Source organism: Melampsora larici-populina (genome assembly GCF_000204055.1).
Source record: "Melampsora larici-populina 98AG31 unplaced genomic scaffold MELLAscaffold_17, whole genome shotgun sequence".
Taxonomy (NCBI): Eukaryota; Fungi; Basidiomycota; class Pucciniomycetes; order Pucciniales; family Melampsoraceae; genus Melampsora; species Melampsora laricis-populina.
The window spans coordinates 1,411,104-1,437,140 of record NW_006768781.1 but is presented as its reverse complement, the minus strand read 5'-3'; the positions used below and the strand labels follow the sequence as shown (position 1 = coordinate 1,437,140).

The window sequence follows — 26,037 nt, the reverse complement described above, 5'->3', positions numbered from 1 at the left end:
GAAGAAACATCGACTCAAGAGGAGAGTATATCGGGGTGGGCTGGGCCCAAATAAAGATTTGGGGCTAGTGATGGACACAATAAACTCAAACCTTTTGGAATTTTGTATTTTATGGGGTTCATTGATGCATGGTCACGTCGAAATTCTCAGCTTTGAAGGGGGGGCATCAACAACAATGACCCTCGACGAAATTGGAATCTATTTCCCTTGAGACGGGTCAAAGCCTGTGGGGGGCTTTTCCTCAAAAAAACCTCGACTGATCACGGGAACCGAAAACTTTTGGATATTGCAGCTCATCAGATGACACTATCACGCATTTTCCGCAATTTGACTTTGGAAGAAGCTGAAGCAATGCACATCTTTACGACATCACCACATAATCAGAAAATTGAGGCTCTATGGTCACAGCTAATGAAGGCCAAAAATATTTCAATTCGTAAAAACATCAAACAAGCTATTGATGAAGGACGCTACAACCCAGGAGATCGACTCCAACGGTAAGTCTTCCTGTTCAACTTTAGTTAATTCATTTGAATACTGATATATTTTCTCAAACAGGGCCATCTTTTTGCATCTATGGGTTCCGCTTGTTCAACACATGATGGATGAGTATGTTGATGAAAAAAACTCATACCGAACACGCAAAAACACCAATACTGCTCTTCCAACTGGTGTACCGGCTGATGTGTGCTATTTTGCTCCAGAGCATTATGATGGACAGCAAGGGCTTACTCCTGTACCAGACGAAGTTATACAAAGAATGATGGACAAGTTTTATCCTGATCGCGAAGATCTTTTTGTTGTATCTCCAAAACCATTCGATGATCTACTCAATTCAACCATCCGCGAGCTAGGCTGGACCACCGATGATCTTGACATCAACTCCGTCTGGACATTGTTTGAAGAGTTACATGAAGTGATAGTCCAAATGGACTTGGATCTTGACAATCTAGAAGCGGGAGGAGATCCTCAAGAGCTTTATCCACTAGTACCGTTAGATGAGGAGGACGAGGAGGACATAGATGAGGAGGACATTCTTTTGGATAATTTCTTTTATTTTGAAGGTGAGGATATAGATGTAGAAGAAGGTGAAAATCAAGTGTCTGATCAAGAATTTGAATGAGATAATCATGGTTGATTCAAGGACTACAATATTACATTTGGAACTGAATCATGTGACCAGTTATGTGCACGATTTGGAGGATGTGGGATAGTACTATCTAAAGACTTACTGGTCCATATTTTATTTATGAGTTTGTAGCCTTAAATTTGTCACCAGATGGTTTTTATCAAGACAGTCCTTTTTTTTTTATTTTTTGCTGCCCGTTGTCCACCTACTAATTGTCTTTGCATGGCTTGTCAATGATGACTTTTGTGTTTTCTGCTTAATTCAAGTTGTGTGTGTTTTGGATGTATGCTGTAGGTGAAATGAATTTCAAAGTATTCTGACTCTTACAACGCTTTTCCACATATGGCAACAGTTTTACACTGTGGTATTTATATTGTGTTGATACTCTATTTGAATTCAACTTCATCAATCATTATTTCATTTTCTGTTTCACTTCACTAGAGGTGGGCAAGATAGGGGAGACAATATATTTTTTGGATTTCTTGTAGCATTTTATAAAAAGAGATGGAGTGAAAGGGACAATTATTGATAGTTGGAGACAAATAATGAAATGAGAGATATTACAAATATTTCAATTTTGCTTTAAGCTCTTCCATCTCTGCCTTTTGCTTCTTATCTTTTAACATTTTAAGTTTACGAGCCAACTCATCTGCATAATTTTCAGCCAATGTTTCTCGATATACCTCCCATTCTTGATCACACATGTCACCTTGCATGTCAGTAAGAAGTTTGATGCGTGCGACAATGGTTTTTGCAATTTGACAAGACGATCCAAATCGAGTTATCTTCGCATCTTCCGGTGGAATAGGCTGATGATCATGTGTATAAGTCTTGGAGTGAGTACTATAGTGTCTGATATCTGAAGCCCAAACCATCTCTACAACACCATCACATTCATCGAAATCAATTTCCACATTGTAGTCAGGAAATACAAATCGAGCACCTTTGACGTAGCCGTGCTTTGAGGTCCTTCCACGTCGATATAATTTACCTGTGTCACGATGTATAAGGCTAAATAATCCAAAAGTGAAACCAGAATGATCATTATCAACATGGATCATGTTGGCAAACTCATCACGTGTTACAACAAAGTTTGACCCAAAGACCCGTCCATTTGGAGATTTGAAAAATGACTTTGAAGACCAAGAGGGTGTGCGACATTTAGCAGCTCGATGACAATTGGATTCGAAGGCTCCAATAGATAGGGAGGCAAATCGTTCGGCTAGAAAATGGTTGATGTATGGGAGATACATCTGGCGGCGTAGGTCGTTTTCCATCCGGGCAACAGAACGTGCAGTTGTTGCATTGAGAGCATAGGTACCTAAATTAAAACATACATGAACAACCAAAATTTTAAAAACCAAAAGAAAAAAATGAGAAACTACGCACCTCCAATTTTTTTCTTTCGGTATCCACCACGAAAACCCACTACAAACATCTGACCAGATTTCATATGCTTCAGACCTTCAGCTGCACCATTAGTATAGCAGCGATAGCGGGCTGTTGCATGTTGATACAAGGTCATGATTGAGTTTTTAAAATTGTCGAATAGTTTGGCACAATCAGGTGTAAGTTCTCGCTTCAGCTTTCCATTATTCAACCGCTTTCCTGTATATTCTCGCTTGTTGAATCGGACGACCGCTAGGAGTTTAGTTCCATAGTTATTAAGTATAACTACTGTACCAAACGAAAGCGACAAAAGGGCCTGTCCACCATGCTCAGTTCGGAAGACAAAGGTAGCATCTTTGGGGAGGCCAAACCGATCACGGATTTTTTGTTTAAATTCAGCTCTGATGCGTGCTCGGTTTTGAGCGCGATTCAACTTGAAGGGTGGATCAGAAGATGGAGGTTGTGGGGTATTATAAGCAACCCATCGTGCAACAATTTTACTTTTCTTGATTGCAACCCGAGTTTCGATCTGACTAGTAATAAATTTCGTTCGAGCACGTTTCTGTGCAGGGGATCTATATTTCTTATTACTTATGCGGAATAAAAAAACAACAAAAATTAATCAAACGATCTTCCATGTCAGATATCAACTTTTTTTGAGTGTCACAACTCTCCCACACTCAAACAATGAAGATTAGGTTCGCTCAAGGCTTGCGTCGAGCCCTACCCACAAGAATTTGGTGCGTGAAACCAACCCAGATTCTTGGGGAGGACAAGTGCAGTTAAACCTATAGCAGTGACCATCGATCATCAAGGTCCGAAACCAACTTGATAGTGGAATGGAGACATCAGGTAGTTCTGCATCTTGACTATGTCAAGATAGAACATGCAAGATGAAATTCCATCCATTATCAAGTTGGCCTGTGGGAGCTCTGCTATCCTCTAGTTGCTGATCATGACAAAAGAAAGATAAAGGAAGAATGAAGAAATATGAAAATCAGTATCTCACATCATGCTGATTTGATGAATAATTTCAATCGTTTTCAATGTATCGTTTTTTGACCGGAATCAATTTGTATTGATTGTGAAGTAAATTGGAATGTTACTAGAATCGAAGTCTAAGGAATTAGAATTGAGATTGTTTTTTAAAAGCATTGTATTGATTATGAAGAATTGTAACAATTGTGATTAGATTTGGATTTTTTCAAGACACAAACTGGTTTAGAGACTAGATAGACTGACCAATTACTAGACTAGAGTTGGATCTAAAGTGGTTTGAATCAATCACCTGATTGATTGATTAACAATATAGATGGATTGATAGTGATCGAAATCGATTTGTTTTTGACTAGGATCTATTAGTTTTGACTAGAAAAGGATGAATAAGGTGAAGTAATTTGAATGTATCGTTTGAATTGATTAACTGAATGATTTTGAATAAAGGAGATGGATCGATAGCAATTCAAATCGATTTGTTTTCGACTAGAATCGATTAGTTTTGACTAGAAAAGGATGAATAAGGTGAAGTAATTTGAATATATCGTTTGAATCGATTAACTGAAAGATTTTGAATAAAGGAGACGGATCGATAGCGATTCAAATCGATTTGTTTTTTCGAGTAGAATTGAATAGTTTTGACTACAAAAGGATGAATGATGTGAATCAATTTTAAGGTGTTGTTTGAATTGATTAAGTGATTGATTTTGAATAAAAGAGATGGATTGATACCAGTTCAAATCGACTTGTTTTTTTTTGACTAGAATCAAATAGTTTGAAATGGATGAAGTATAAAACAGATTAGTCAGACATGAATCTATCTTGTCAAATATTGAACAGTTGAAGGACTTACTGAAGAGAGATTCGATCAAATGGTGGTCGATTTGAGTGGAGAAGAGGACATAGCCAAAAGATTGAGATGAGAAAGCTTCAAAGAAATCGCTTACGTGGCCCCTGAAGAAGATTCAGGCACAGGATATGCTTATATCCAATCTCATGCAATTGGGTACGATTGGGTACGTCCACAACAACCAAGATCTCAGTCCTTCTCATTTGTTTACTCACATCTCTGTACTCAATTCATGTCCTCTCAAATGTAGAGCATTGAAAATATGTTTTTATTATCATTGCCTTGTTACACTTTGAAGAAATAGAGAGGAAAAGAGGATTCAAAATAAAGAAGTTGAACACAATGAGGGAAATCTTTTGAACTCCGTTTCCCAATCACATCATAAATCATTTCGATCTTCGAGAATATGAGCTTCATTTGTATCATATGGTAGATTGAGTTTATGGAGGCCAAGCAGATCACACAGTGGTGGGCAATGGCTGGATTGAAATTCCTTGATCGCCGCTTTGCCTTGGTTATCTTTTGTGACGGGCCATCTTTAAACAAATGATAGCAAAACAATATCAATATTAATGTGATAGGTCTCTAAAAATGGTGAAATACTAACTTCAGATTTATCATTGAAAGATCGGTGACAATTTGGCCAGCACCTTTTAACACAACAATGACGGCCTTGCCTTCGTAGTCATCCAAGCTTGAATGGGAGAGTGCATGCATTATCTGATGCATATTTTCATACGGTTTTTTTAGGACAAAATTGGCTGGTGTCATGTATAGTTCTTCCTCCTCTTCCCCTTTTTCTTGACAGAAAAAAAACTTGGCATCAAAGGAACTGTCAATGCTTTGGAATAACATAGAAAAAGCCATCTGAGACATGAACCGGATTGAATTTGCTATCTGTTAGATTCATATCATGTGTCCCAGAAGGAAAAATAAGTACTTACTCGCAATGAGAGACACATATCTCTTAATTCAGATGTAACACCTGGGGTGCAATTGACTTTCCTTTGAAAGCTGAGTATCAACCTCTGCCCCTCTCCAAACAGCCGATGTTTATAGATTGGATTGGAAATATCGTAGTCTGTCAAAACTGAGCCCCAAAAAGGTGTTATAATCATTCCACTCAATGTTTGAGGGCCAACACTAATTCGTCCCTCCCATGATTGATGATTTAGGTCATCTGAAAGATCTTCTTTATTTACAGCCTTGCTTGCAGCATCAATTGTAACCTCGATCCACGCCAAATTTGCTTCTTCAGTGACAGAGTAGGTGGTACATGAGCTGGTGTCATTGACTTTGGATGAATTTAGTCTATATCGTAGAATCTTTGAAACTCCAAAAATGCCGTGATCAAATTGAGGCGCATCTTGATGAACGGCTACAGGATCCATCATTTCGAGTGGTACTGGTTCCCCAATAATTCCTTTAATTGCTGTTTGAAAGAACACGAATTAGCTTCATTTAAGAAAAGATTCAATTGAATTTAACCAACCTTGGAAGCTAATCAGGGAGCGGGTGTAACAGTCAAATGCTAAATCTTGTGAATCATCAGGAACTTTGCTTGGTGTTTCACTACCAACACTTTTGGTCATGAGTTTAGATCGACTTCGAGTGATTACCTGGTCTGTTGAATTATTTGGAAACCAAAAAGTAAGCCCTTGTATTTCAATTCATATTATAGTAGGCATAGAAAATATTTACGGGTGGAACAAGATAGATCATCATTGGGTAGGCTATAGTCTTCAGTCTGGTCAGATGGTGAGTCAAGACGATTTTGTTTTGATTTGCGAAAGTTGTTGGAACTCCCTTCGTATTGATAATTGGTGTCAGAATGAGGATCCTCTGATTCGTATCTGATTTTTCGTTTCTTGCTTCCACAAACAAGCTCATTTTCTTTGGCTTGAATCACAAGATAGTCGTCTGCATTGAACAACACACCAAGCCATGCCATGTTGCTAGCTTTTTTATGATCTTTGAACGCTTGCAGGAGATGATCTTCTGAAGAAAACACCACAACCGACCTGTATGTAACTTGAACTAACTGGACCCATCGAATATCAAAGTGTGGAAGTGGTGGAAACCCATCTTCAGTTTGATCTTCGGTTGGAAATCGTTCATATGCTTTTTCACTATAGAAATTATATGCATCTTCTGCTAATTTAGTAAACCATGAAGAATCCTTGAAGTCGACACTCTGTGTAATAGAACCAAGCCCATGTTCAATTGATTTGTTGCTGAACTGGTAGACAAATCGTATTGGAACAAATTGGACTTTGGGCTTTGATTGAACATTGGCTGGTATCATTGAAGAATTTCGGTTGGAGGAAGATAATACATGAGATCCTTGTCCAAGGGGAAGTCGGGGCTGAGTTCGTGACAACGTATCATTGAATTTTGAATTAGTTATTTTTTGCTTTCCAACAGTGAGTGAGTTGCGGATGTTCGTCCCAAGTTTTCGGCGGTGAGAAGCACTTTGGTAAGAATCTGATGCAAGTTCATCAATCTCAGCCATTATACTAGAGGTGTTCGTATGGACAGGAGAGCTATTGACTCGGTTCAAGGATTGATTCAACTCGTGACGAAGAAGTAGACTAGGATGAGGACTAGGAGCAGGGGTTGAATTTGATATCTGTTTACAAGGGTAGCAAATATCTTCCTTCATTCGTGGATATCCAACACCACAATGATGACAGTAAACCTTTTTTGGCACTGGAATACCAGTAGCCTCACTTTGATGTTGATCGTCGCATGCACCACATGGATCGTTGACTCGATTGATGAAAACACAACTGCAACTAGAACAAGGACCTGTCTGGCAGGTAGGTTGATCTGACATGATGAGAGGTGTTTGAAGGTATAAATATGATTTTATAGGTTTTTGGAGGTATTAATCTGACTTTATAGGTTTGAAGCGGGTAAGAAAGAAAAAAAAATATTGAGTGAGGAACACGGAACATGGGGTTGAATATATAGGTAACAGTGTTTTGGAATTATCTACAAGATGTTACAATAATTTTTTTGCTTTTAAATCTATCTTTGAAAATGTGTAACATCTAGTGTTTTTCTTTTCTGTTTTTCTATCCTCATGACATCAATAATTTATTCACATCATGATTCTATCATGTTACGTAAAATTATTTTTTTATTGCAATGTTTTTCATATAGTTAAACCGTCAAGCTGTCTTATGTGTTTCTATTCTTTTTTATTTGTCATAATTTTAAAACATTCAATACACTAAACCCATTCTTATTCAATCAGTTAGGAGTCTAGATTTGTATGAACAAATAGTGTGTATTAACAAAAGAGCCTTACAAAGAATGCAATCAACACTAAAATGGTAGTCCGATCCACGGAATCCACAGAGAAGATGATGATAAGCCATATGCAATGTTAATTTGATTTGAAGACTTGAAATTTAGACTGAGATGAATAGAGATGACCAGAGGCAAGCCACTCACGCTCCTAGTGCTTTGATTGATTTTAACCAAGGATTGCTTGGAGTTTGGTGTTCCTTCATGAGCTGGAGCTTATAGGTATGGTTGATAGCATCGTTTCTAGAGTGCTATCATTGTGAATTGATGGATTGCTTAGCCAGTTGAGCTTGGGATCGAGAGTGTATGAGGTGGATGTTTGAAATGTGAAGGTCATTCAGAACAATAGTTGTAGAATATGTAGTTTGTTGTGTTGTGTTTTGTTATTTTTGGTGTGTTTTTTGTGTGTGATGTGTGTGTCACACCCCCCCCGCTCAGGGCTTCCGTAGATACCGTATGTATTTTTCTCTTTTTCTTCGGTGTTTCACCAGAGGATCTGTATGCCACAGGTGCCAGTTCAACATCAACCTATCATGGTTCTCACGTGCCAGCGATCGTAATGTGATGCAAACAGTATCCAAACACTTGATCTCCCAACCGCTTGAAGTGTTCCCCCGCTGCATGGAAATAAACCGGACATGTCAGAAGACCAGTCCAAGTCCCACATGATCCCATGAACACTCGATCTTGACGCAAATCGAGACTTACAGTGGGTAAACCCGAGTACGTGTTCCAAGCCACCCTGCATAGAGCTTTGGTTCCGAAATTTTTGAGATTTTTTTGCCATTTTTTCTGCTTTTTTTGGCGGGAGAAGAAGGTCGAGGGGTGGTGCTAGGTTGCAAAAGTTTGGTTTTTTTTTCAAAAAAAGGCAAATTTGGAGGTTATTTGCCACTTGAGCCACCATATTCATCAAATTATGGGCCTAGTGCGTTGCTAAGTAGCTAGCTAGGTACCTAATTGAGGCCTAGGTCCGAAAATCCAAACCCCTAAAAGAGTAAAATCATATTTTTGGTCTCCAAAACCATATTCCTAGATTCATCAAAGCAATACCTTTTCAATGGTCTGGGTGCCAGTCTCAAACATTCAGATTGAGTGCCCCGACATTGCCCCAAAAGGTGAAATTGGATTTTGCAGGGCAGGTCGGAACACGTACTCGGGTTTACCCACTGTACTTGAAAATAATTTTGACTCTCCTAAAGCGTTACTTACTTCCCACATTGATTCCCGATAGCCTTTGGCTCGACCAATCACAATCACAGTATACAATAAATCAAGATGCCTGTCGTTTTGATTTCCCCAGCCCAAGCGAGCTCTGACGAATGTGAGAATCATTAAGCCGCGGATCTTTGCACTACGTTCTACGTTGAATCCCACCCTTTGTTTTGATGGTCTTTCCGTAGACTTTATACTTTCCACGGCTGGGTCCCACACCGGACAGTGGCTATGTAAACTCTGTACCGGTCGCATGTTCAAGGACAAGATCAGACACAGCAAGTTGAAAACTCACGTTGACCGAGTCCGACTTGAGCTGGAAAGAATCGCGGCAGCTGAGCCGGCCGCGGCACCACCTGGTTTAGGCCCTCGATCCCCTCTCGGGAACAGGCAAACATTATTGGCTGCCCCAATGTTTCCCGAGGACGATCCCGTCGAAGAAGTTGCGGAAGATCAAAATGCCCACAATCAAAACGCTATGGATATTTTTCAGGACGGCGTCGATTCTAGCTCGGACGGCCTGGAATCCCTCTATGATCCATCACATCCAATCAAACTCGGCTGCACCTCTGGAGAGTCTAGTGTCGACTTGGAGGAAATGCTTGACGGTTCCGATTCACCAGGCTGCAGTTCACAGGCAGTTGAACCCAAACAGGCGGCCACAGACACGTGGCTTCCGTGGTACCCTTTACAAAAGGCAGAGGTTGTCCGAGTCCCTCAGTTACTTATTCCGTGAAAGGTACTGACATGGTTTGTACCATCGTTCCTATTCCAGCGCGCCGCGGCCCTATTGATGATGGGAACTGGGCGCAACTTGATGTCGACAGCAGAGTACAACCGGATCCGTTCGATTCTCAAGAGGGTTCTTAAAGTTGACCTGCCAGATCTGGGTCAGTGTGATTTTCCATTCTGACGGCGGGCGCCATGGCTCTACGGTCAAGATTGATCTGACTCTCCGCATCTCAGGTCACATAAAGAAGATTCGCACTGATTTGAAAGCTCGCCTCGGCTTGAGGGTGTTAGAAAGGATAAGCCCACTGGGAAATCCATGTTTTACTCTCTCCGTTTGCGATATTGTGTCCCAAGTAAGTCTTGTGCTTGTCCCCCACATCAGTATTGATTCTCTAAGATTCACTATTTGTTTGGTCGTCTGATAATCATCGTGTAGGAGCTGGGCAACCCCGAAGTGGCTCCCCATATGAAATTTTTCCCCAAAACGGATGAAGGTGTCATTGTCGACCGATATTCCCAATCAAAGAAATGGCGGGAAGAGCTACCTCCCAGTCTCCGAGTGCCGATGGTTGATGTGGCAGGGGAACACTTCTACCTATACAAACCAACTCAATTGGCAGACGCGCGCGTGGTTGTCCCAGTCTTTTTCTATCAAGACGAGTGCTCCGTACGGGCGAAGTGCTTAGAGGTTGCACCCGCTGGTCAAGGCTCTCGCAATTTCGTGATTCCTGCAGAGCCCAACTTTGCCTCGGGGACGTTTTTGGATGTCAGCGTTCAAACTTTTGCCACATCTTTCCCGCGAATAGAATTGTTGGATGGTAATAAATGGAGTGATTGTGTAAACACCCACCTCCTGCGTGAGTTCACCAAGAGTTTCTCATCCTTCTTTGGACTGTTTTGCTTTGCTTTGCGCGCGTCCAAAAAGGCTAACAGATTGTCTGACTTCTATCTATAGAGAATACCAAGAACGGAGTCAAGCTCATTGAGCTCCCAAATCCCTGGCTGTCTAAGGCTAATGCTATGATTATTAGAAGTGTACCAATTGTACTTTACTCCGATGATACTTCGGGAAACATGTCCAAAAAATGGAATAAACACATGTCCTTCTATTTCTCCTTGGGCGGCCTGGTTCCCAAATTTACAAATCAGGAGTTTCACATTCACTCGTTGTGCACTTCAAACATTGCAAGTGCTCTGGAGCAAGGTGATCAGATAGTAGATGAATTGAAGTGCGTCCTCATTTTTATGATATAAATGGTTGGTTTCACAAGTGTTGAGCTGACAATTGTCTCCAGTGAAGCAGCTTCACATGGGTTTAATGCATTTGACTGCAGCATTCAGCAAGACGTCCTGGTGGTACCATTTATCCTATGCCACATGGGAGACTCACCGATGCACGCTGAGATTTCAAATACTACCAATCCCTCGGGGACTTTATCACCTTGTCGAATATGCGACTTGACAGTCGAGTCTCGAGCGGATAAGCAAACCGAGACCTATGTCCAACAGTTTGTGGGAATCGACGCGAACTGGTGCCCTGTACGATTTCCACCTGAAATTGCCACATATTTGATACTTTTCCTCACTGTGCATTTTTGTGTACGCTCATCGGCCAAGACGTAACTGGGCACGCACGCGAGAACAGACGAAACAGTTGTGGAAGTTGACACGAAACCCCAAAAGCATCAGGCAATTTGATGATCTTTCTAAAGCCTATGGAACTCGTGATTCTTTAAATCTGCCCTTTGCAAAAGATGCTCAGCAACTCTACCGCTCCAACAAACATAGACCCAAAGAAGACCAGATGTCCCAAGACGAGATCATCAAACATTGTGAAAGTTTGGAGGAGGAATTTGGAGAACATATGTTCAATCCTTTTCTACGCTTGGCTGGTATTTACTCTTTTACTAATATTAATAACCAACTCATCTCATAGCTGACATATCTTTCTCAGCTTTTGATGGACACATAGACACCCCGGTTGAATCATTACATGTAGTTTTGCTTGGGGTCACTAAATATATGTATCGTGATGTGATTTCAAAGTTATCTCCGGCCGAACTGGCGATTGTAACCGGACGTTGGCAATCTGTTGCAATTGATGGTCTGAATTGTGCTCCAATCCAGCCACGGAACATGGTTCATTACGCCAACAGCCTACTCGGAAAAGACTTCCGTGTGGTCTTGCAGGCGGCGCCGTTTGTGTTTTTCGAATTTCTACCTGATGATTATCGACATTGTTGGATTGCTTTGGTTCACTTGGCATCATACATATCTCAAACCCGGATTTTTCACAAGCAGCCATACCTTACTGAATTAACATTGTGGTGTCTCGATTCTTGAACCAGCTTGTGGCTCTAACTGCCCAATGGACAAACAAACCAAAATTTCACATGCTCACCCACCTCCCGGATTCAGTCGACCGCTTTGGACCTCCCCCGTTATTTCTGACTGACAAGATGGAAGCTCAAAACGGCACAACACGTGCCGCCTCAATCAAGTCCAATCACCACGCGCCTGGCAAAGATATTTCTAACAGCTTCAATAACAAACGGCTTGTGCGGATGCTCATTACGGGGGGATCTTTCTTTGATTCAAGACTCGGGACACGAGCAACAGCGTCAAAACTTTTCCAAGAGCTATTCCAAGAAAAAGAGGTGTGGCGGTCTGTTGGTCTCCATCTCCCTTTCTTGCCATCACAGGAAAGGAAAGTCAAAGTGACTCGTAAGTCGCGTATTTCACCTTGCTGTACCGTGGATTTCACCGTGAATTCTCCGGTTGTTTTTTCTTTCACTAGCCGCCAATTTGCAAGAAGAAGAGACCCCCAATGAGTTACGCATTCAATGGCCAAATAAACTTTGGAGGAAAGGTTGCCAAGTGGTACTTCCCGATGGGCGCAAAGTTTTATGCGGCACTTTTTTATTGGTAATGACAATGATCATTTCCAAAAATAATTCCGGCGCGCTAACTGTCTTTTCTACCCACCGCAGATTGATTTTGAACCCGAGTCAAGTTCACCTATGAAGATTGGCCGTGTAACCGGGATATGGGAACAACTGTCAAGTAACGTGATTTTGATCAAAGTACAAAAAATCAAGTTGTCGGCTGGACTACACCCCTTTTATGGTATGCGGGAGGCCACAGAAATCAATCAGTATGCATGGATCAAAATTGAGGTATGTGTTCAAACAATTTGTGGTTCAATTATTTGAACTGACTGTTTTTGGAAACAGAATATATCATGCGTCCTCAATGTGCAGCACAACTGCCATGACGCCAAATGTGGTGTCACAAAGACCCGTGCTTTCCGAATCGAACGCACCGCCGCGCAAAAAAAAAGGCCGGAAGTGTCTCATGAGGCGTTCAACTCGTACATCATCAATGCGGGTGCCCACTATTCGTCAGAGTATCATCGCAGTGTGACCAAGTATGAGTGGTCGGAAGTCACCCCAGATGAATGGCAAGCCTCCATTACCAAAGGCCTCTCAACTTGGGTGGAAAAATGTCCACCCAAAGCCAATCCAAACAGTGCCATGTTTGATTCTATGGATGTGCCCATGGAAGAGGACGAAGATGATGTGCCGGAAATACATATGTAGCTGAGACTTGGTCATATACCATTTTGACCGGCTCTGGAAATTGTATATTTGTAATGGAATTATTTTTGCAATGAAAAGAACCTTTGTGATCTTTCCTTGAATTTGCTTTGACAAATGAAAAGGACCTTTGTGATCTATCCTTGACTTTGGTGGTCCGTGTGAGATGAACCACCACTATGTCTGTGTCTACATCTGTTTGGAAAGTTGGTGCTGATATGCCTGGCGGACTAAAGCCCTTTTGGCCTTGTTTCCCATCGATAAGACCTTTAGGAATGCCCTCAAACGACTTTGGAAGTCCCCTGTTGGTGACATGTCCACCTGTGAAGTGGGACATGAACAGGGGAGGCGAGGTTCACAAGTCCCACTCCCCACCTGGAACCCCCCTTGCTCGCTTGAATGAAACCCTTCCACTCACTCATCAACACTCATGGCTGGCTTTCTCAACGCTTCAAAACTGCACGCTTCGGACTCACCTGCGGTTGGGACCTTCTTCACCGGTATATCCAATCTGCCATCGATGCATACCTTTGAATACCTCAAGATCCGTGCAAGTAAGTTCCTCAGGAATGCATTCATGCATTCAAGAATTCTGATTAACCCAGGAATGCCCCTCACACGTGCTGACATTCCTGATGTCAAAGGGATAGACTCGCTTTTAGGTTCGGAATGTCAGCTCTACTATTCACAGGCAAGTACACCCTTCCGGCCGTCTGGTTATATAGCGTCGTTTCATGATGCTTCTTTCTGAAACGGAACGAGGTCGTCACAGTTTTTTTTTTCCCTACTTCATTCTTCTTCGCACACTTCCGATTTTGCGATGGATGATATTTTCGAGGACGATGCCAGCGTGGAAAACAGCCAGTTCGGTGTGGTCCAACCACATACCCCCTTTTTGTTACACTGTAACATTCCATTTCTTTCCCCCCCCTCTTTCGCTTCCAACTGACCCGTACCTTCCTCATACACGTTCCCGCTTGTGTAGCCTCCCAAAGCGCGACGTCTTTGACAGGAGAATCACCCCGAACCGCTGCTGCAACTCTCTTTCGGCCGCCCCAACCACGCGGTGTGGTGATCTATTTATGATATCAATCAAGAAAATTAAATCATCTTTCACTTTACCAATTTATTAGCAAACTTCAATATAGCAGAGAATTCGAAATTCAGGTTTTCAGATCAATTGAAGCTCTTAGAGGCTTATGTATACTTATTAGCTCATTATTATGTCATCTTATTTCAAAATTATTATTAAGATCAACATAGTTTACTTACAAAGTTATTACAAAAAGACAGAAAAGAAAAAGATAAGAAAAATTCGAAAATATAGGTGTAAAAGTTGGAAAATGGTTTTTAGCTTATTTATAATTAAGTTATGGGTTTTATGAGGTTAAGATATGAAAGAACAACAGTTTATAATACAGTAACAATTTTAATCTTCAAGGTTGATAAGGAAAAACAGAAGTTATTAGCAGAAAGGTACTTTTTCGAAGTTGGTAAACAAGGGTTATGCGTGTAGTTTACATATGTAATGGTGGTAGTAGTGGAAATTAAGGTTGCCAAGAGGATTTTCCGGGATTTTTAAGGTTATAGAAGACGATGTCATATTACATGAGCAAGAAAAAGAGAGTAGCAGCTGTGAAAAGTGAAGAAAATAGGTGAAAATCGTCGAAAATGGAGGTTTTCAGCTAATTACATATGTCAAATGACGTCAGAATAAGTTGGTAGATAGCTCATTCAACGCAGAAGAGTGGATTACATAACGTACAATCTTTAAATCATTAGTAACGGAGGTTTATGTAAAAAGTTATAAGGCAAATAAGAAATTGGTGTGAATCTCGAATTTACAGTCACAAGTCACATGTAACACCAAAAACCTTAACTTCACAACTCAATATCTTACTCATCACTCATCAGAAGTAGGTCATGTAGGTGTCAGAAATGATCAGTAACACGTGGGCTACAAGATGCACTTTAGTAATCAAAAATTGGAGCACATCTGAAAAAATTTGTAATCTCAAAAATTGGGTTTCAGCTAGTTTACAAGGAAAAAATCACCTGTATTCATCTTAAGAAGTGCTGTACATCATATTATTGCGTCATTGATCACTTTTGGCTGTGAAAATTACATCATACATTAGTAACAAGATCATTACATTGCGTCATTACATGGTTTTTAGGGTTATTTAGGCGGATTTGATTGGTTTTTGAAGCTGTTGACTGTTTTAAAAGTTGTTACATGTGGATATAAATACTCCTTGATGATTTTAGGATAGTAGCGCCCTTTTCTGCATCTTATACCTTTGTTGTAGTGTTATAAATCATCATTTATTTACTATATTTGTACTAAGATCACTTAAATCCGCCCCTTCAAAGCAAGGAGAAATTTATTTACGTGTGTTAAAGACTATAAGTCAAATTGGGAATAATACTTACAACGGTATTGCTAGTAATAAACATAGTGTGTGACTTTTTGCGCTTAAAATCTGGGAATAATACTACACAACAGTATTGCTTTATTTTCTCTGGTGCTTTATCTATTTCTCTGTTATCACAAAGTGGTCAGCAAGTGCCCTCGTGCTGGTTTCTTTGAAGAAGGCAGTCTTTAGGCAACTTCTACTATATTACACGTAGTAGATTATCCCTTCTTAGGTGTTGTAAAGCTCTTGTTGAGCTTTAAATACTACAGCGGCACAGGCACCCCAGCCAGAGCCTCTTTGCGGCCAGCCGCAGGTGCCAGCAGTGTTAAAAAATATATCGACTTGCTCAAACTGACAAAGGAGAATCAAGAAGTTTTGCAAAGGATGTGCGAGGTACGCTCACTTCCACATATTTCTCTCCACTTCTGCCTCAAACATTTGACAACGGGCTAATTTTGCTGGTCTTCATTGGGCAGATCACACTGCCCGGTGAAGAATATCTCGCTACACTTGCGTACCTTGTATTCAGTTTTCAGGAAGGGCGATCGAGCGGATTGGGGCCCAAGTGGGTACCTGGCAGAGTGATTCGAGTAAGTGTTTGTTTACTCGAATCACTCGTGATTGGTTCAAATTTTTGCGCATTTGTTTCGTAGGACACATTCAAGGATGCGGTGTCAGGTTTCATTTTCCGGCCAGACCTGCAGGCATTCAGCAAGACTGTGGCCGGAGATCACACCACCATGGTGCAGAGTTTGGAAGTCCTGACCTTTGTCAGTAACTCGATTCCTTATTCTCCTCATGTCACACCATTGCGAAAGCTGAACAAACAGACACTTTCGATAGAACTTCCTCAAAGGGCTTGATCACAAGTTTGTAGATGAACACTGCCTTAGCGATTACAGCCCCGGCGAGGCGTGCGTTCCGGCAACTCCGATGTACCTCTTCGTCAAAGAGACGTTGAAGAATCAGCGCAGCAAGGTGCGATCAGTGGTAAGTTTGACCTCGGCCCCCTTTCAGCATCAAGGATGGTGAGCTGACCAACTCTTGTCCCGATGAAGCTTCTCACCAATATCCTGGGTGCGCCCGAGGGCGCGGTTGGCGATGTGCTGCTCGTCCCGTCTGCCAAATCACTGGTGCTTCAGGTCAGTTCGCACAGTGTTTCCGTGTTCCTTTGTACCCTGACGACGACCGAATGAACACAAACACAGGTCGCCCGAGTGTTTATCCGCGAGGCTCGATCTCTTGGCAACAAGGAAACATTGACAAAATTGGGGCGCGAGACTGTCAAGTGCATCATCTTCATGGTTAGTGCTCCGTTCACCGGTTAACGTGGCATCATAGGTTTCATTTACCGACGACTTTCTTCCGCGAAGCAATACGTGACAGTGTGGTATCACCTCAATCACACAGTCAACAAAAAACGTTGCCAGTGGACTGTCATGGACGAAGTACTGGCAGACCTTCGTGCCAGACCAGAAAGCGATCGAGCTTTGTGAGTTTTTCATTTTATCCGATTGGGTCAGCGTGAGTAAGGAGTTTCGCTAACCCTTATGGTTCTCTCGCAGGTACTTCGATCGTATTGTGCGCTATGAGCGCAACGCTTTTGATGGCAAGCGTTCGTGGGCGACCATGAAAACTTTGGGACCACATCTGGCATCTCCCGCAGTTGAGGAAGTGCTAGCACCGGCCGTTGAGAATGACGCGCATGCTCTCGGCGCTGGGGACGTGTTAGGGGGGTCTGGCTCTGGGCAACCGGGTGGAGAGGAGGATGGCGAGGAGGATGAATCAATGATGACATAATTCTCAACTTATTTAAATCCACTCAAATTAACATATCGACAAGTCTTATTTGGCTTGCTTTTCTACCTTTTCTTGTATGATTGATAAAAGTAATGAATTATGCCTTCTGGTTCGTGTCGTGCCGCTTATTTATTCACAACGCGGGCCAGCTTGAAAGCTTCTGAACTTCTGAGTGAGAGTTCGTAGCGCAACAGCGCCCAATGCCCAAAGATCGCTCGCCCAGCTGAGGCCTGCGGCCTTGGAGGTGTGCGTCAACACCCTGCGAGGACGGCGTATCTGGCCTGTGAGGACTTCTCACGTGGGCCCCTGGCATTGGGCTGTGCGTCCGGAAGAGACTGTGGACACGTGACTTTACAGAGACGGGTGCGTCTCTGGAGCGTGTCAGTGCACGTGGGTGCGAGGCGAGGGTGCCGCATGCCCATGACGTGTTTGCACTCAGCGAGAATTTCACGCGCTCACCCTCTGCAAAGGTTCTGCGCGTGATATGCACGTAAAGACCCTTCAGTGGTGTAGGGTCTGGACCGAAGTGTTTTTCCCTATATATGAGAATCGGAATGGGATTCAATCCGGTGAATCCACATATCACTTGTTCATTTGGGTCTTACTGAATTGCAATAGTAAGATGTTTATTTCTTTTTATGTTTCACCATGTGTTTGTCAGAAAGACTTGACATAAGCTGCATAAATTCAGAATGGTTGGCTAGAAAAGGGACCACCACAAAACCATGGATATGTAGTTGTGCCAACATACTTGCACTTTGGTATTCACTGCCCATTTTGCATTACAACAGCCTCTATACAAATACCTCACACCAGCAGTGTGATGCTTACCCTCAACCCCCCAAAATCACATCTTACAATTTTATGGGATGTGCTTCTCGACCTGATAGCTTTTACAGACAGCTCGTGCTTGTGATGGGGTGGGATATGTTGTGAGGGCCCAGAGGATGTACCACAATTTCATGTTTTTATTACAAGGTTTGCGACAATGTAGATTAGTACGCTCTGTAAACCAGTGATTGCTCTTAGGCTCTGCACACAGCATCTTTTTGTGGTAATCTGAACTGTTATTACATACACAGAATGTCATTGAGCGAATGACTCTGACCTTGACGGCTTCGGACTTGAAGAAGAAAAAACAAGCAAGATTGAAATATGTAGTGTTCAAGTGGCTTTGATGGGTTCCGCTGGAGATTGAAGCTAGAAGACAATAGACAAATCAGAGCTTGGACTTCAATCAGAATTGTATAAAAGATCAGTGAAGCTTGGCTTACTTCGCCTGAGGGCAATTCAGGTAATTGACTAGCATCGGTATTCTTCAAATAACTGGGAATCCCGTCGTTCATATCTGGATTTTCGAGCTCAGTGAGGTCATCTCCAAGTGCCTCCAATTCTTAGTCACACAAGGAGTCAGTCAGGAATTTATCCGAATTGATCTCCCAACGAGGGCAGAACTTACCCGCTTGTAATTCGTCTTCATCAATCTCGTCAGGGACACCGTAAGATCTGCCCAGACTTTCTTGGACCTCGTTAGCTTGTTCAATCAAGTCTTCCATATCGTACGATATCGCCTAGTCAAAATCCCAGTCATGAGTGACAGACAACGACAGAATTCATTCTGGATGGATAGTAATGCTCTGACCTCGATCTGGCTGATGTTGATCTTGCCATATTGTTTCGTCATCTCCTTATTTGCTTGCTTCATGGCATCCACTGTTGCCATCGTGTTACGCAAGTTATCAGTCGTCATTATAGCTTGTTCCATATTGAAGGTTTGTTGTTGAAGTTGCTCGAGCTGTCCTTCGTATCTGAGGTGACACCAAGATGAAGATCAGAAAACCAGATATGATACCCTGTAGATCGAAAGGCTCAGACATTCACGCACAGTTTTTTCTGCTTAAGCACCCTCATTGCTCGCTGTTGCATTGCTGTCTGATCTTTGCGAAATGGTTGATCCAGGGATCCAGCAATCGTCACCACACCACGTCAGTGAATCTCGCGTCTTAAACCGATTGGTATCGCTAGAGTTTGACCTTGCCTGGTCCATCGCGTAGTTTCTTCATGTTCTCCTTGTATCGGATCAATTCAGCATCCAACTTTCTAATCTTCACTTCCATGGAGTCTATTCTTGTTTCAGTGGATTGAATGGCATCGTTCAGAGTTGGTTTCGGAGCCTTTGCAGATGAGCTACCGAAGATGCGATTCTGGAAGACACAAGAAAGACCCGATTTAGTAACATCAACTATGCTGTGTTTATGAGCTCACCATGATGCCAATCTATTGAGAGTTCCTTTGTTGGTTGATCGCGATGATTTAGGGGGTGAGGTTCTTTTGGGCTTTAATTTCTGGACGGTTTGATTTGAACAAGGCTGGAGAGACCGACCCAGTTCATCACGGGTCGGGGCACAGCCCCGGACCGGTGGGTTACTTCGCCATCTCCGTCAGAGTCCAGACTCCGTCTCTGATGTGATGTTATTGTGGTATCCTCAAGTTGCAAGGCAGACCTCATTCCTCAGGTAAGTTGACATCCAAAAAAAATAAGCTGAACTGGCATGGTTCCTCTTTCTTTCAACTAAGTTTACTCAGCTATCCTTGACTAGGTTTAGATTGTCTACATGCAATACAAAGGTGAATGCAATCCATGCACAGTAACATCTCCTATAGTATTTGTCTCCCGCAATCACTTATAAATACTATTTGTTAGTTGCAATGCTCAGGTTTATTTTCATGTTTAAACCAGGCCTGAAATCAAGTTTTTGGTCATCTGTTTATATAAGCATTCTGGACTTATACATGTAACATACATGAAGTACACTTTGGAATCCACATTAGAAATCATAAATCTAATGACTCATTCCTCAGATTCACATTACACCAACACCAATTCTATTAATGAGCCTATCACTAGAACCATCAACAAAAAGAGAAGTGACTTATCCCTTTGATTTGCTTCCAAGTTCAAAGACTCAAGACCAAAAATCTATGACCCTCTAGTTTGTGAGGGGTTAACTCCAGTTGATCAACTCTTAAGTAAATTTGTCAGTATTCCTATTCCACAAGTTGAATACATATGGTTACAAGCCCAAAGAATTAGCAACCACAATAAGTGAAAAGCTTTTTAATGAGGTATTATAAATTTTACAGAAATTCAATACTGATGGAAAATTGATAGATCTCAACTCAAAGCTATTTCTTTTATTTATAACTTCAAATTATCAAACATATTTATACAAGTACTATGGCGGGAGACACCAAAGATAAGGAAATCCCTGAATAATCTTGAAATTTTAAGCAAGACCACAGTTCTCAACTTGGTGAGAAGCCAAGGGGACTTTTTGAGATGCTCTAGCATCCAGAGCTTCCCAAAACTAGCTTTCTGTAGCAATTGCAAAACTTTTGTTACCTTTTCATTTGAGCCATTCATTTAATTCAGAGAGATGAGCTTGACATGTAAGATATGTCCTAGCTTGCATAGCTCTTGTAATCTTTGATGAAACATTCTAAAAAGCTACTTTTGAGAAGCTCTGGATGAGGTGATCTTACAACTACCCTTGGCTTCTCAACAAATTGAGAATTGTGGGCTCGAGTAAAATTTCAAGATTCTTTGGGCTTTTCCTCATCTTTGGTGTCTCCCACCATACTCCTTCAGACCTTAATCCTGCATTGAAAATAACTTTCCACTTGTTACTGATACAGATGACATCTCTTTGAGCTCTGGATATCAGTATACAAACTCAACCTGAGGCTGCCTTGCAACCACTTCATTGGAATCAAACTCACAAGTTCAACTTGACAGTTCTTGATCCAATTCTTTGCAATCTTTTATATAACACGCGCATCACCAATCTAGGGCAGGGAATAGCAAATCTTTCAATAAAATATTAATGACAATGCATGTCTTTCATATCATCAGGTTCATAACATCCAAAGAAAAATCCATAATCTACGATAATGTACGTATATCTTAACAAACTAACTTTTCCAACTAAAACCTTCTATGTATTATATGTAAGATGATCAAAAGAACAAAAATAAAAAAAATAAATCAAAAAATAAACCCAATAAAAATTTTATATGATACAGTCAAAAACCTATTATGTCTATCTACATTTTTTTCCTGATCAGACTAGTTGTTAGTTGTATATAAACAATCAAACAGAAGAAAAAGAAATCACATATAAATAAATCATACTTCCTAGAAGAATAGAGAAAAAAAGATAATAAACATGCTACTTTTCAATTCACAATTTTAGAATTGACAAAAGACAAAAAGAAGAAAAAGGGAAACGTTCTTGATATGAATAAATGATAAGAATGTAATGAAAAAAAGACGAGAAAAGAAAAAGAAACGGTCATAAAAAATCATGATATGCTTGTTAATAAAAAAATATGATGTGTGAATGAAGTATGATAAGTTATATATAAATAGATATGGTATGTAAGAAAAAAACAAAGAGGAAATCATGACTTAGTAGAGAAATTGATTATGCTTTCAAGAAGTTGGATGTGTACAAGTGAGTGTTTCAATAATCACAGAATGAGATGCAGTTTGATCACTCATCGCATCAGAGACGATCTCTCTCCTTGTGTTAGGATTCGGATGATGATGTTGACTACTTATTTCAGAGGTTTCAATGTTTTTAAGTTCACGTGGTGAGATCGGTAACCTGTAAATCAATTCCCGTTCTTGTTCTACGTAATCATAGGCGCTGTTGTATGTTGAAATCCTACATCAGTATCTTCACATGAAGAGGTTTCAAATGAAAGATAGAATACTAACAATTCTCCTAATTGATCATAATCCAATCCTTCAATTTCTGCCTCTTCACCAACCCTGAGAGGTCCAATACCAGGTATACGATCAATGATTAACAAAAGGATTGCTGATATAATAAAACTATAGCCCAATATCACAGATGAGCTAGCAAGTTGATATGCAAATTGAATGAAGTTTCCATTAATCCAACCTCCTTTGATATTTGTTTTACCATCAAAAGAAGCCGTATTGGCGTCCGCAAAAATACCGGTAAGTAAGGATCCTGTTAATCCTCCTATTGCATGAGATGCAAAGATATCTAATTCATGATTCCAAAGAATTTGTCAGCAGTAAAGTCGGAAGAGAGAGGAGGAGAGGAGATAAACTTACCAAGTGCGTCATCACAATCCAGCCAAACCTTCAGGACCGTTGCATAATTACAAACTAATGCTGATATCACACCAAAAGCCAATCCAGCTGAGGCAGGCACAAGTCCTGCGGCCGGTGTAGCGGCAATTAAAGCAACAAGTACTCCAGAGCAGAACGAGACGGGAGCTGTGTACAGAAAAAAGAATCAGTGAAAAGGATCATTAAATAGTGCAAAAATATTAGATGATCACTAACACCAGGTTCCTTGACGAAGACGATCAATGACAAGCCAAGTAAGACCACCAGCAGCAGCAGAAAGATTGATGACCAGACAAGCATGCAATGCCTGAAGATTTGAAGCATCTGTTGAACCACCAATGAAGCCGAACCTGAAAACCGTTTGTATTAAGTTTGAAGTTTCTGCAGAATCAAAATCAAACTCACGTACCATCCGAACCAAAGCAAAGCAGTACCCAGAAAGACATAAGAGGCATTATGAGCACGATAAGCAAGCCTAGCAGTTTTATACCCAGCTCGATGTCCCAAAACAAGACTGTAAGCCAAGGCAGCTGATCCGGATGACATATGAACGGGTCCACCTCCACCGAAATCCAATGAACCTAATTTGAGTGACCATCCTCTGATTGACCAAGTCCACCTCTTGATAACCAATAGTCAGACCAAAAGGTACAGAGAGATACAAAAAAGAAAGGAAGAAAACTGACAGCTATTGGATCATAAACAATTGTGGTCCAGAGAACAGCAAATACTACGGCAGGTACAATTCTTCCCCTTTCAGCTACTGCTCCCATGATGATGACACAGGTAATCTGATATCGCAAGAAAAGGAATAATGTGAGATTGATAATTTTTTAAAATGTACACGATAAAAAAGGACTAACAGTTGCGAACATCATCTGGTAGATTGCATACGCCAAAACAGGAATCTAAAGAGCAAAGGAAACAGGTTGTCAGCATAAAATCAAAGATTAATGGTAGGTACATATAAACCCAACTCGAGCATTAGATTCCGCAGGATCGAAACCAAGATGTTGAAATGCGACATGATGAAGTGAACCGACGAAAGACGAATCATTAGGTGAATAGACCAAAGAGAAGCCCCATAGAAACCACTGAATAGCCACGACTGAATAGATTGCGATTGAAAGAAACATGAGAGAGAGAGCGTTCTTCCGCCGGAGCAAACCGGCATGAAAGATGGCGAGTCCAGGAGTCATCTGAATAAAGAAAATGGAGAAATTAAAATGTCAATTAGAAGATAAGTCTTGGTTGAAGTAAAGAGAAAGACTGACAATCATGACCAATGCAGTTGAAGTGAGGATCCATGATATGTCACCGGGATTATAGATTGATACCTTTCCTTGTGGATCAGTGTAAACGATTTGACCGACTTCAGAAAGTGAAACGAGAGGAGAAGGATTGATCAGCGAATGGTTGGTATCCATTCTGATTCATTCAGAGGATGAAAAGTAAAAAGGTTTTAATAATTTACAATCCGTGTAAGTAGCATTGAGGGTCATCTCTCCAAAAAGTTCCTTCCCGGTGACCGAGGCAGAGTAATGATTGTTCCTTGAGAAAGTTACTTGAAGAGGGTTGCAGTAAGGTTCCTGTGATCAAATTCAATTGAAGATCTCACTATTGTCGATCGAAGTTAGTCAACCGAAGTTAAATAAGTTTAAGTTAAATCCGATAGTAAATATCTGATAAGCAGTTCACAATTAAAATTTCCGGTCGTAGTGAATTGGTTTGTTGTTGTAGGCTTCAAATTTTGAAATCTAATTGTGGCCCTGATTCATGCAAGCCCATTTCGTCTTTGACTACTCATTTCAGAACACTCAAAGGGCTGTGGAAGCTGCGAGGCGGCTCTCGAAATGGGAGCGCAAGCCGCGCACAGTCAATCTATTGTGTTTTAAAGCCGATTTGAGAATGATTAACCACTTTTTTTTCTTTTTTTTGGAAAAAAGTCGTCGCCGCAGTGGTCAACATACCCATCGTTAAGCAAAGTGCTCGAAGCGGTCTTGGCCAACAACATGGAACGCTTCGCAGAATCAAACAACATCCTGTCTGAGGGCCACTACGATGGTCGTCCAAGAAGATCATCATCCACTACTGACGCGCTCCTGAACTTATCAATATGGACGAAAAATCAATGGGCAAAGGGTAACGTTGTAGGAACCCTATCTGTCGACGTCAAAGCTGCATAAGCATTCCGAACGGTGAACCCGACAATGTGCCACGCACTCCGAAGCATGGGCTTCTGTCCCGGCTTGAACGGACTGTTAACTCATTTTCTCTGCAGCCAAACAACAACAATCCAACTGGGAGATCGCCAGTCAGAGCCAAAACAGCTAACAATAGCTCTGCCCCAGGGCTCACTGTAATGATGTAAAATACATAAGAGTCAAATACATAAAATATTCAAATAACTTAGAACAAAACAATTGGAAATAAGACATATAATCAAATATAAGAATTAGGAATAAAAGAAAGATGTTGTAGAAGAAATCGTTGTTAAGCAAAATGGTAGTTAGGATAGATTGTTAAGAAAGTTATAGGTATATATATTTGTTGTAGTTGTGTATAGTTGTGTTTCTTCTTCATCGAATTATTATAGTAACTTTTGTCACTCTTAGAGCACCCACTATGGTTGCGTTAACGACGTGATTTAGCGTTACCGTAACGCTAAAATACCGACAGGTCCACTATGGACCTGTTTTAGACCTGCAGTCCGGACGGCTGCATCAAGTCTTGCACTTCGTGTCTTCAGATCTACGCAAGCCTACGACTTGATTTATCGTAGGATAATCGGTCACCAACTGCATTTTTCAAAACATCAAACATCAAAACTCATCGTTCAAACTTCAAACCTCAACACCTCAACGTTCAAACCTCAACACCTCAATGTCCAAACCTCAAAACCTCAATTTCAAAACTCATCCTCAAGAGTCGACCTCAAGACATCAAATTTTGGAAACATCACACTCCTAAACAAAGGAAGTAGCAAAGAGATATCAACAGTCCAATCTTAGTTTCTATCTCATCATCTCAGTCAACAGATCTTCATCACCAAGCAAAACAATTGTATGAATGTATATTTAAATTGGACTTAGTTTGTTTTTCATAATCTCAGTCATGTGGATACACATGTGGATACACATCTGAAACAATCATCAAGCAAAAAACCATATATACATATATTTAAATCAGTAGATACAGATCTCAAATAATCATCGAGCAATAAAATGTTATGTATATATCTTTAAATCAGTTTAACAAAAGTAATATTAGTATCACATGAGGCAGTTTCAAAAGAATGACTCTCATTGACCCGCTTCCTTCAGCCAGAGGTTCATCGTGAGATCGCGCTGAAGCTCTTGATGAGCATTGGAATTTCTCGGAATGAGCATGTTTTCAAGGTACAACATGACAGTATTTAGATTCGGAAGCAAGTGTGGGGT

The 26,037-nt window shown here is 41.0% G+C and overlaps 7 protein-coding genes across 7 annotated transcripts in view; 3 read left to right on the top strand and 4 right to left on the bottom strand.

The window, feature by feature from the left end:
* The window catches only part of MELLADRAFT_106416 (uncharacterized protein), a gene marked incomplete at both ends in the record, with an annotated part of 1,746 nt that extends 623 nt beyond the window's left edge, over positions 1 to 1,123 (top strand). Inside the window, one exon of the mRNA XM_007409800.1 lies at positions 906 to 1,123. Coding sequence (XP_007409862.1) covers positions 906 to 1,123 — 218 coding nt within the window. The remainder of the gene's footprint in view (positions 1 to 905) is intronic.
* Positions 1,124 to 4,743: 3,620 nt separating this feature from the next.
* Positions 4,744 to 7,200, bottom strand: MELLADRAFT_63104 (uncharacterized protein; the record flags this gene model as incomplete). Its single annotated transcript, XM_007409777.1, has 5 exons — positions 4,744 to 4,900; positions 4,972 to 5,261; positions 5,309 to 5,796; positions 5,857 to 6,021; positions 6,066 to 7,200. 5 exons carry the CDS (start codon positions 7,198 to 7,200, stop codon positions 4,744 to 4,746), a joined length of 2,235 nt encoding a protein of 744 aa, XP_007409839.1.
* Positions 7,201 to 8,951: 1,751 nt separating this feature from the next.
* Positions 8,952 to 9,624, top strand: MELLADRAFT_106414 (uncharacterized protein; the record flags this gene model as incomplete). Its single annotated transcript, XM_007409801.1, has 2 exons — positions 8,952 to 8,997; positions 9,077 to 9,624. The coding sequence occupies 2 exons, from the start codon at positions 8,952 to 8,954 to the stop codon at positions 9,622 to 9,624; spliced, it is 594 nt and encodes a 197-aa protein (XP_007409863.1).
* A 3,539-nt stretch (positions 9,625 to 13,163) lies between these two features.
* Positions 13,164 to 13,846, bottom strand: MELLADRAFT_106413 (uncharacterized protein; the record flags this gene model as incomplete). Its single annotated transcript, XM_007409776.1, has 2 exons — positions 13,164 to 13,537; positions 13,693 to 13,846. 2 exons carry the CDS (start codon positions 13,844 to 13,846, stop codon positions 13,164 to 13,166), a joined length of 528 nt encoding a protein of 175 aa, XP_007409838.1.
* A 2,171-nt stretch (positions 13,847 to 16,017) lies between these two features.
* MELLADRAFT_86314 (uncharacterized protein) lies at positions 16,018 to 17,433 on the top strand (the record flags this gene model as incomplete). Its single annotated transcript, XM_007409802.1, has 8 exons — positions 16,018 to 16,026; positions 16,110 to 16,223; positions 16,287 to 16,403; positions 16,477 to 16,623; positions 16,692 to 16,775; positions 16,842 to 16,937; positions 17,007 to 17,125; positions 17,199 to 17,433. The coding sequence occupies 8 exons, from the start codon at positions 16,018 to 16,020 to the stop codon at positions 17,431 to 17,433; spliced, it is 921 nt and encodes a 306-aa protein (XP_007409864.1).
* A 1,394-nt stretch (positions 17,434 to 18,827) lies between these two features.
* MELLADRAFT_35807 (uncharacterized protein) lies at positions 18,828 to 19,640 on the bottom strand (the record flags this gene model as incomplete). Its single annotated transcript, XM_007409775.1, has 4 exons — positions 18,828 to 19,004; positions 19,076 to 19,241; positions 19,319 to 19,365; positions 19,467 to 19,640. Coding segments are annotated over 4 exons (564 nt in total), but the record flags the coding sequence as incomplete, so codon positions are not given.
* Positions 19,641 to 22,125: 2,485 nt separating this feature from the next.
* Positions 22,126 to 24,234, bottom strand: MELLADRAFT_48332 (uncharacterized protein; the record flags this gene model as incomplete). Its single annotated transcript, XM_007409774.1, has 9 exons — positions 22,126 to 22,508; positions 22,580 to 22,744; positions 22,814 to 22,947; positions 23,007 to 23,218; positions 23,284 to 23,388; positions 23,461 to 23,505; positions 23,575 to 23,796; positions 23,872 to 23,969; positions 24,072 to 24,234. The coding sequence occupies 9 exons, from the start codon at positions 24,097 to 24,099 to the stop codon at positions 22,126 to 22,128; spliced, it is 1,392 nt and encodes a 463-aa protein (XP_007409836.1).
* Between the last annotated feature and the right edge of the window lie 1,803 nt (positions 24,235 to 26,037).